This window comes from Trachymyrmex cornetzi, unplaced genomic scaffold (genome assembly GCF_001594075.2).
Source record: "Trachymyrmex cornetzi isolate Tcor2-1 unplaced genomic scaffold, Tcor1.1 scaffold299, whole genome shotgun sequence".
Classification (NCBI taxonomy): domain Eukaryota; kingdom Metazoa; phylum Arthropoda; class Insecta; order Hymenoptera; family Formicidae; genus Trachymyrmex; species Trachymyrmex cornetzi.
Genome location: NW_017297680.1, coordinates 414,860 through 425,384, shown reverse-complemented (window position 1 = coordinate 425,384; position 10,525 = coordinate 414,860). Strand labels below are relative to the sequence as shown.

At 31.0% G+C, this 10,525-nt stretch overlaps 2 protein-coding genes across 4 annotated transcripts; one reads left to right on the top strand and one right to left on the bottom strand.

Annotated features, from left to right (window-relative positions):
- Positions 1 to 438: 438 nt before the first annotated feature.
- Positions 439 to 4,315, top strand: LOC108762355 (calcium and integrin-binding protein 1). The gene is made up of 5 exons (XM_018509314.1): positions 439 to 581; positions 1,042 to 1,144; positions 2,202 to 2,349; positions 3,540 to 3,664; positions 4,202 to 4,315. Exons 1-5 carry the CDS (start codon positions 487 to 489, stop codon positions 4,313 to 4,315), a joined length of 585 nt encoding a protein of 194 aa, XP_018364816.1. The 5' UTR covers positions 439 to 486.
- Positions 4,316 to 6,636: 2,321 nt separating this feature from the next.
- nopo (TRAF interacting protein no poles) lies at positions 6,637 to 9,767 on the bottom strand. Of its 3 annotated transcripts, none has more exons than XM_018509361.1 (8): positions 9,714 to 9,767; positions 8,975 to 9,187; positions 8,146 to 8,520; positions 7,954 to 8,058; positions 7,732 to 7,854; positions 7,367 to 7,646; positions 7,099 to 7,242; positions 6,637 to 7,005 (listed from the first exon to the last, which is right to left on the bottom strand). In XM_018509361.1, exons 2-8 carry the CDS (start codon positions 9,085 to 9,087, stop codon positions 6,805 to 6,807), a joined length of 1,341 nt encoding a protein of 446 aa, XP_018364863.1. In that variant the 5' UTR covers positions 9,088 to 9,187; positions 9,714 to 9,767; the 3' UTR covers positions 6,637 to 6,804. The 3 variants fall into 3 exon arrangements, with proteins under 3 accessions (XP_018364863.1, XP_018364861.1, XP_018364862.1); XM_018509359.1 differs by lacking the exon at positions 9,714 to 9,767 and adding an exon at positions 9,325 to 9,604; XM_018509360.1 differs by lacking the exon at positions 9,714 to 9,767 and adding an exon at positions 9,419 to 9,604.
- Positions 9,768 to 10,525: the final 758 nt, after the last annotated feature.

Sequence of the window (10,525 nt, the reverse complement as noted above, 5' to 3'; positions counted from 1 at the left end):
TTAATACACTCCGCGCGCGTAAGTCGCGAAGCTAACAAATAAGTAAGCGTACTTTTTTTATACAGATTGAAATATTCCTCGACGAATCTGTAAACCGAGGTAAAACTGTTATCAAAGAGAACGTCTGAACAAATTAAAACTGAGGAAGATATAGACAAGATAAGACATATATAAAACGACATAAATTATTTCATTGAATTTACTTTTCAATTCCAAGATATTAATATGGCGTTTATCCGACTATTGTAAAATTTTATTAATATAAACGTCCGGATTGTAATCACAATCGTTAAATTGATGCTCCAATAGAACTGTAAATGCTATCGTCGTTAAGCAGTTAAGTGCTCCCGCATAAAATTGATAGTGCTGATATCAGCTCTTTTTCGTAGTCACATATTGAAATGATAACGTGCGTTATCGTTAATGCGATATCAGTTAGGTTGGTCGAATGGTCCTGTTTCAACGTATTAAATCAAAATTGTGTCCATGGGTAATACGGGTTTTAAAGAAAATGTTATTTCGGAAGAAGCCCTCAACGAATACGTCGAGCTGACGTATTTAAACAAGAGTGAAATTCGTCAGTGCGTATGCATATAAATCATATGTTATACTATATAAATAATTTTATTGAACCATCAAGGTAATTATGTGGTAAACTTAAGCATGATGGGCAATTCCGCAAAAAGTTTTAACATACTAACAAGCAAATTGAACGTTTTATATGATTAATTATTTTGGCAGTCTATCAAAATTATTTTCAGATTCGTATCCAGCTTTTTAAATGATTCAGCAAGACTATGCATTCTCTTGTGTATATATTATGACATACGTTAACGAGCAATTTGGAAAATATTCTAAAAGTCATTCAAAAGTCGATTCTCATTAGTTTTTTTGCAAAATATTTCTTGTTTTTATGAATATGTACATCAATCGTTTTTATAATCTCTATCTTCTGTGTTCTATTTACGTCCAGATAAATATAACTCTCAATTAATGTATTTTAATATACTTATATTTAATTGTCTAACTTATTATTGTCAGAATTTATAAACGTCTCGATGATTTGGAACCAGGCATCCTTAAACAAAATCTTCATTATCGTTTTTCTGTGGAGCAAATCAACAAAATTCTTCCGCAAATTCACGTAAGCTCTGAATTTTACCATTATTGTTTGACATTTCGATATGCAAAATGTACTTTTTATTTTTTCGAGAATTATTTTACAATTAAATTATAATCGCATTTTCAAAGAACGGTGTTGAAAAGTTCCAGTAGCAAAGATCATTGGATTATCACGGTACACAACGTTTTCGTTAGCTCTAAACATCGCGTATATTGCGCAGCAATAAATCCTTCTTAAGCGATGGTAAGCTGCTACCATTTTTTTCCTGCGAGCTAGAAATTTCGTTATTTACACGAGGTGATGATTAACTGCGATACGAGGAACGAAACATATTGTGTTTTTCAAATATTATACAGAGTATCTCAAGAAGTTGTTCTTATATACCATTAATTATTGAGATTTAATTAAAATTGCTGTTTAAAAAACCTATACATATATTATATGTAATATACAACAATTTCATGATGGTATTTAATAAACAAGAGAATGAAACAGAGTGCATATAAATTGAAAATTCTTGAATGACTCGAAAAAAAGAAGGCTTCTGTTCACTTATCATTATCTCAGGTTGTGGTATCAGAAACAAAAAAATATATATGGAAAAATACATATTTCAATGAAACAACACATACATTTGATAAAACCGACTTGTAGATGTATCAAAAACTTTTCTTTCGTTTTACTAATCAATAAATAATTACATATTTAGAAATGAATTATGCATAACCAAAAGCGAAATGAGCTATTATATGTTTACAGCTATAACAAACTATCAATTTAATAATAAATAGAAATAAATATAATTTAATTTCTCTCAAAACGGAAAGATAGTTTTCAATATATTTTATAAGTCTATATTCTATCGAATGCAAATGTTTTATTGAAAAATATTTCTATTCAATTATAATTTGTCAGAATTTTTATTCTTTCTCGCTTCTGCTACTTCACAATACTTCAGAGATAGTAGTGCCGAGTGAGAGAACAGGAGCCTCAAATATTATTATTTCTATATGCAATTTATTTAGTCTTCAAGAAAAATAAAAGATCGTAAAATATAGAGCGTACGATATATTTTCAGTGCAATCCTTTCTGTGACGTGATATACCGTGTGTTCTCGTCGAAGCAGGATGGACGTTTAAGCTTTGAAGATACTCTCGACCTCTGCTCGGCATTCTCCATGAATTGTCCGCGGAGCGTTCGGGCTGCATGGGCTTTTGAAATTTTCGGTAAACTCACAGATACAATTGAATCTATATTTGCAGCTTTTTGTGCACGCGAAATTCTAACTTTCGTCCCGGCAAATATTTGCCATCCGCCAATCCTACACGCTCATTAATCACACTCGCGAACGATTCCTCAGTCATTAAAAATGCAATTACAAAACTTCATTGTTTGCTGGTAGAGGAAAAAATGTCTCGATGGCAACTTTCACAGACGTTATAAAAGTTTCACCACAAGTGCGTATGCGGAACGCCTTGGACAAAGAGTGACAGTTTAAAGAGTCCTTAAATCCAATTTATATTTTATGCTACTCTAGTTTTATTGTAACCGACTAGTTTGACGTAATACAATAATTTTTCTAAGTGCTCCAACACAGTATATTATAATTATGATAATTTGTAAGGTATACAAGTTTGCAGACCATCGTTGAGCATTCGTATAGTAGTAAACGGTGGCTTGCAGTCAATTTCGTTAATCGGAATCGTTTAATTTCACGGAGCCACGTCAATTACCGTAGAAATGGAAACACGCTCTCGCAGCAATCTGCCGATGCAACTGCGACTCCATTCAGATAAATTGGATCATGTTATGCTTATGCAGTATGGAAAGTGTCATTTTGCACGATCTTCAATCATATCCGAGAGATGTGCTCTACTTTCCGTCATTTAAATTTCAAATTTATCACCTTGGTTTATAATAAATGTCGCTTATTTTGACATTACATAACGTGATGCACAAATTGACGGGAAATAAATCCTACCGTATAATATAACATTAATTACATATTTATGGCATTGTAAAAAAAACTTTGTAAAAGCTTTTTATTTTTTATTATAAAAATTCGAAGCAATATATTTTAAATTTCATTAGACATAAATAATAATAAATGAATAAATAAATTAATAAGTAATACAATTCTAATCAAATAGGTCAAATTATTATTCAGTTTAATTAATAGATTGTCAAAAATTATTTTGAATTTATTTTTAAAAGCTCAGATTTTAAAGTAATGTCAATAAATATTCTGTTTTCCGTAGTACGGATTGCGCAATAATTCTTTTCGCTTTGTACCGATCTCTGGCTCTATCTCTTGTCAATTTTAATCACCAGCAGTTATACAAGCACACGCGTGTACTCGTTCGTTTCGAATGCGTGAACGCAAACAGCGACCAGTGCTGATCATCTTCATTTCCAGATTTCGACGGCGACAATCAAGTCTCTCTCGACGATCTGATCGAAACGGTGCGGAGATTGGCGGGCACGGATGAGCGCGGGCAGGACCGAATCGATCGGCAACAAGCGGAGGATGTAGCGCGGATGGTCAGTGTGCATTCCTGCTGTGCGTCCTCAACGCAACTACAAAGGATGGAATCGGGAAGCGATTAATCCTTTTGCCAAAAGCCGAGAGGCCGCTTTCTATCGCAACAAATTTCCGATTCCGCGGCAGAAAGTAGATGAATTGAAAGGAACTGCCTTCTGTGCTCGCGAGGAGAAATTAATTTTGTAAAATTGCACTCGCGCTATCTTCAAAGCTGGGAATCGCTTCTAAAGCTCTGTAAACTCTTTCTCCCTTTCTCCAATGCTTTTTTAACAAAAAAAAAATTAAAGAAATTATTACATTCTATTGTTGAAATGTACAAAACTTCTGTATTTTTATTAATACCTTTCTTTAAAGTAGTGCAAATAATTCAATAATTTAATCTATACGAGTATATAAAGCACAACTTTCTTCCTTTCTTTTTCAAAATTTAATTGGGAGAATTTCTATAAATTTCTTTTAACTCATTTATCTTTTGCAAAATCGTAACGGATATCATATAATAATTCATGATTATGTTTAATGGCCTTATTTTTCAGATGTTACAAGAAATAGATCTCTCTGGCGCAGGCAACATTGCGCCACAAGAATTTATACAGCTACTCTCCAAAATGCCAGACTTCGCACATATGTTCCAATTTAAAATTAATTAATTTAGTAAAACTCTGTATGAATTCTCTGAAACTAATTTTTTAACTTTTTAATTTTAATATTTTTTAAATAAAAAAATTTTAAATTATAGAAGCTATTAACAACTTTTTTGCGTGTTTATATATTTTATGATTATTTTTTAGAGTTTTATTAATTGAATTTTTTTTAGAAATTATATTATGTTATACTATAGTGTTACAATTAAATTATAACTTATTAATTCTTGCATGAGCGCGAGCATGGTGTAGCAAATAGTGCACTGCTATAGTAGAGATTCCGGATTCGATCACCGGCAGAACCGAAAATTTTCGTACAGTTATAACTCGTCTAGGAAGGCAATGATGAACCACCGAATAGTATACTTGGTCCTCCCTAAAATTACCGTTCAAAATAGGCGTTTAAACTGTAGACCTCCATATATCTTGTGTATGATCAGTGTGTGCACAAAGATATATGATAAGGAGGCACTTACGCGCTGGTAACAGTATATGACACTTGAAGAATTCTTGCATTATAACATGTCAAATTTATATCAATACATTGCATAAATACATTGAAACATAGTAAATCGCTGCTATACATTGTATTGTACATTATGATTAATTTATATATCACATTTTAAATTGATTTATATCATTACGTTACAATTACAAATTCTGTCACTCTATCATATAACGTTATATTTTATTAATTTTATTTATTATTTCTAATTTTTAAATCTTTTACCTGTTGAAATTTCCAATATAAACTGTTTTAAAATTTAATAAAACTAGCACAGCCCCTGCGCGCGCTCCTCCATTGTATTCTCCTTTTTAGACATTATGAAATATAATATTACGAATCTGGATTCAAAATAATTGAATAAGAAAAATGACCGAATCGTTATGGCGGTTTGAAAATTTGAAAATTCAAAGTGGTTAAATCAATATGGCGGATGGAATTCTTTAGTTAAATACCATAAACAATTTTATAATACAATTATTTATTATCGAACTCTAATGTTACCATGGTACGTGTTGTTTCATTTATTTTTTTTTTTAGGTTAGAGGAGAAAATCTTTGTCCACCTTCTGCCAGGTGATGTTTCATTTGAACATCAACCTGACCAGAGGAAGATACCTGATGCCCGAGCTCACCGGGTGTGTTGGATTCGTTCAGTTCGTGTTTTCAAATAGTGAAATCGAATTTTTTTTTGCATACGTTTGCTTATCATTTGCTCACGATTGCTCCGTCCGAATTTTCGTTTGCTCACCCTTAGTTCAAAAGTTATACGAAATTTAATATATTAAAAAATCAAATTTTTTTTTCTGCATTCGTTTGTTCATCGTTGCTCACGAATGCTCGCATTCGAACGGAATGAGCGCAAAAATTCCATATGTCCGAAACGGCTTAGTTTCAAAGATACATGTGTGACAAGTTGAAAAAAAACTTTTTTTTCAAAAATTTCAAAAATCATTCGATTTATAGTTATTTTGATGAAAATTTTGTATGGTTTGGAGAACCTGACGTCTCATTTTTTGAGATTATATATATTTATTTATTCAATCAACACTCAATTAGGATACGCTTTTTTTATGAAAAAATTGATATACGGCAGATTTTTTTGTTTGAAATTTTTTATGCTAAATAGAATAAATCAGCAGAAAAAGTCTCTTTAATATTTTTGAAAGTATAACCTAATTTTGAGAAAAAAAGTAAGTTGAAATTTGTAGATCGCAAAAAAGTTTTATTTGGTTATAGTAGATATAATGATCTCAGAAATGGCTCATTCTATCAAAAATATTAAAGAGACTTACAAAGTTTCATCAAAATAGTCCGAATGGTTTTCAAAATTTTTGGGAATTGCAATTCCCATGGGAATTTTTTCAACTGTGGCACCATCTATCTTTAAACTAAGCTGTTCCGGACGTATAGTCATATAAAGTTGGGGGGGGGGGGAGGGAGGGAGGAAGAGCAGAGACAGAGAATCACTCTAAACCTTTTTAACGTACTTAGGACATATTCTATATAACATGTATACAAACATGCGCGCGTACATATATATATACAAACACACACATGTATAGATACATGCTCGACTAGAAAATTTCTGAATATATTTTTAATTATCAAAATATATCTTTATATATTTCAAAAATATATTTTCAATTATATCAATTGCGAAAGAACAAATTATTCAATGATCGAATATATATTTGTCTATGAAATAACTTATACATATAACATTAAAAATAATTATTTTAATAATCATACAAAAAATTCGTTACAAAATAAAATTTTATATAAAAATATTACAAATCTTATAAAAACAGGTACAGGTCATGTGTGTGTATTAAAATGCATCATCTAATCTGGATCACTTTTTTAATATTCCAAAATAAAAAAAGTACGCAATTCTAGATTGGATTGGAGTTACATTTCCTTTCACGTCTTGAGTCTTACGTCTCATTATAATTTCTATTACATATATAATTTAGGCACCATATTAGGCATTATACCATTATATCAGTATGAAACATCAGTAAATCACTGAGTTTCTGATTGTCACCCGTATCGAGATTTTTTAGTTTGCTCATCTTTGAATTCTCTCTGATTTTTTTTACATGCGAGCTAGAAGTAGGATTAGGAAATTTATCATATTTGGCATGTCCTCCGAAGCCATCAAAACTTGTGCCACTGCCACTGGCAGTCTTCTAAAATATATATATATAAATATGAGGAAAGTTTAAAAATGGTAACAAATACAGATATAACATTATATTAAATATAAATACAAAGCAGTTTACTTGATTTAATGAGTTAATTCTTGATTTTTTCACAAGTGTCGAAGGTATTTTCAAATTGTTATTAGATTTATGTCTCTTCATACCATGATTCCTCATCGAAAAGAAATCCTGCGATTTATTCCGTGGGATATTCTCGGCACTATCCTATAAAATAAATATTATCCTCTCTGGCATAAATATATCCAAAATAAATTTAGTAATTAATGACAAGTGTAATATTTAGTAATTAACGAGTGTAGTTAAACAAAATAAATTGTAGTTTACATACTAGATCTATAATGCAACTATTATTCTTTTTGAGTTTTGGAATATATTCTATTTTTGGCGTAGATTCATTCATTGTCTTATTAGATTTTGCGGTATAAGATTCTTTGTGCTCTCTTAAGTTTTCTTGTTCACAGCTCTCTTCCTTCACGAATATTTTATTACAGCATACGCATTTTTGTGCATCTATTTGCATGTCAAAAAGCTGAGTTTGTAAAGATATCTTTTCGGTTTCACAGCGTTTTAATTGTTCTTCTAATTCTGTAGAATGTTGTTTCAATTTACTAAAAATATATATGATAATATAATCTCTAAGGAAAATGATTCTAAAAAAAACAATAATTTAATATATCAAGAACATTTGTATACATTTGTTTATCATATTCCTGTGTCAACAATTTATTTTTTTTGGAGACTTGCATGAACTTTTGCTGTTCATTCCTACATTTGTTCCTCAACTCTTTGCTCTTCTCACGCATGCTGTCGAGTTCCCTGAAAATTCCATATAAAGTACAAAATATTATATTACATCTTCATAGATACATTGTATGTAAATCAATCAAATATATAAAACATGTAAATATGGAATACTTTTTTAATATTCCTATGTATATCCTAAGTTTGGAAACATCGTCTACTTGCATTATTATATCCTCCACATTAGATGTAGAAGAATCATCTATTAGATTCTGTACACTATAAAATCAATATTTAATTACAAGATTAAACAGAAACTTGAAAATTGCATGTACATCTCTAAAATAAATACTATAATAAACATACCTTTTCAAGAATTTGAGTTTTTTTTTCAACTCTTCATTCTCTTTCCTATCATTCTCTGCATTTGAACATTGTTGTTTATAAAATTTAATCTGATCTTTAAATGCATGAATTGCAGAATTCTGGCTAGTTACTTCACTTTCAACTTCATAAACTCTCTGTCTTAAGCCAGCTGTTTGATTCTTTAATTTGTCATTGTCCTCTGTAAGATTACTAAGATTTTTGTCTTTCAGTTTTAGTTGGAAATTCAAGTTGTCAATTTTGTTCTGCAGAGATACAGCATCTTCTGCAATGCTATCATTATTTGAAAAGTTGAAATATATCCTATGTATCGTACGAGTAGTTGTCGTTACTCGACATTGTGGACAAGTTTTTGATCTGAAACAATTTCACAGATAAAACTAAATGCTTCCAAAAGTATAAATAACAAAAATTTTCAGGAATAATATGAAAGTTTATGGAACTTTTTTATGGAATATATAATCGGTCAAAAAGGAATTAGAAGAGAATGTACAAATGTGACATGGCAGATAACACACTGGTTTATTATGCCAAAAACCTCGGGTTTGATCTCGGTAGAAACCAAAATATTTATATTCATGTCTTCTCTCGGAAAATACTAGCAACCTCCCAAGAGTATCCTTGCCTATAGAAACGCCTCTCGAAAAATTCTCGGAACCGGCATTAAAAAACTGTAGGTACCATATGTTTGTGGCAATTGAATAATCAGTGTGCGCATCACAAGTATATGAGAGAGATGTAATACAGGCCAGAGGTCTAATGTAAGAGGAAGAAGAGAATGTAAAAATCTTTAAGTAGATATCCAAATTACCTTTCAAGCCATTGCAACAAGCACGCATAGTGGAATATATGTCCACATGATGTATGGAAAATATCGTCGGATGGTACCAATAACTCGCTACATATCACACAAATTAGATTCATTTTTGTGCAGATCCGTTGATGAAAAACCGGCGAGGATATCCCTGATTGAAGGTTATGTGATAACTAAACTCCGTATTATTAGATGATTGTTAAGCGGCGTCTACAATGAGATTTTAAGGTATAAAACTTAAGTTTTAAGCAATAACCGTAAAAAATTGACCAATCATAGTATTGTTTTCACAATTCGATTGTAATCGATCAATTTCTTACGGTTTAGAATTTAAAGCTTAAGTTTACGCCTTCAAATTTCATTGTAGACACTGCTTTTTATGGATTTCATAAAGCTCTCGCAATATTTTATCGAACCAAATTACGAGTTCTTTATTCATACCGTTGCAAATTGAAAAACTTCACAGGTTACAAACATAAATTACAAAAACGTTATTATCAATCCGATTCACACCGTTCTGACAGCCGATTGTTCCAAAGTAAAATACTCTGAACTTCGATGCCCGGACATGCACAGAACATATGTATACTGACGGATGGACAACAATAGGTCTGTTTTTTGTGGCTGAACTAGTGTACACCAGTGTACACTTTTGGAACTTAAAGTGAGATAGATATACGTTTGATATTTGTTTAAAGCGAGAAAGAGAATTCTAGTGCAGGAACAAAAAACAGACCAATAATCAACACAAGTACACAAGTAACACAAGTCTGCCAAAAATTGTGACTTTAAATAGCACCATCTATGCTGCGCGTTTCATCTTACGTATCGCCACTACTGTTAGTTTTTGCCAAAATACGGTAACATATCGACGAAACACTATTTAAAAAAATATATTGTAATATTAAAATAAATTTTTTAAATTTCAAAATTTCAAAATTTAAATCTTAAATTCATAAAATAAAAATCTAAATTAAAAAAGTGAAGTTTATTTTAATTTTAATTTAACAATTTTTAATTTAAAAACTTTTCAAAGTATTCCAAAGTTTTAAAGTTTAATTTTATATTCAAGATACTTTTAATTTTTAATTTTAAAACTATGAGAATTCTTTAAATTAAATTTTTAATTTAATGCCACACGAAATATCAAATAATGAAGTGCCAACATAAATATTAGATGTTAAACTTATTTCCTGCCGCTCGATACTAGAGGGTGCTGGCTCCAACGCTGGCGAGTTTCGACGATGAAGTCATATGTCTTTTGTAGTTTAGAACATCGCTGAAAGTGATTTAATCCTCACAGGTTAAATTTCTCGGTCTGCCCTGCTTTGGGTATTGCATCATCTTATTAATTTTTTGCTGAAAAGCGTTTCCGGCTATAACTGTGATTTGTAAGCTTGGCCACGTAAATCCAACTAAGTTGGAACCCGGGCCATATAAATATAGAAGAAGAAGTTAAATTTCTCGACGCAAAGTCATTTTGTTGCATGTAACGCTCGACTGCATATCGCGAAAAGTGTGAAGCAAGCACTTCTAGAGCTTGAATGG

Bases quoted from the DNA above. Each gene is read 5' to 3' on its own strand.
- nopo (XM_018509361.1), bottom strand. From the start codon at position 9,087: ATGAATCTAATTTGTGTGATATGTAGCGAGTTATTGGTACCATCCGAC. The intron at 8,059-8,145 runs GTATGTTTATTA...TTGATTTTATAG, and splicing joins AAACTCAAATTCTTGAAAAG to TGTACAGAATCTAATAGATG. The intron at 7,006-7,098 runs GTAAACTGCTTT...TATATATTTTAG, and splicing joins GAATTAACTCATTAAATCAA to AAGACTGCCAGTGGCAGTGG.
- LOC108762355 (XM_018509314.1), top strand. From the start codon at position 487: ATGGGTAATACGGGTTTTAAAGAAAATGTTATTTCGGAAGAAGCCCTC. The intron at 582-1,041 runs GTGCGTATGCAT...TATTATTGTCAG, and splicing joins AACAAGAGTGAAATTCGTCA to AATTTATAAACGTCTCGATG. The intron at 1,145-2,201 runs GTAAGCTCTGAA...ATATATTTTCAG, and splicing joins AAATTCTTCCGCAAATTCAC to TGCAATCCTTTCTGTGACGT.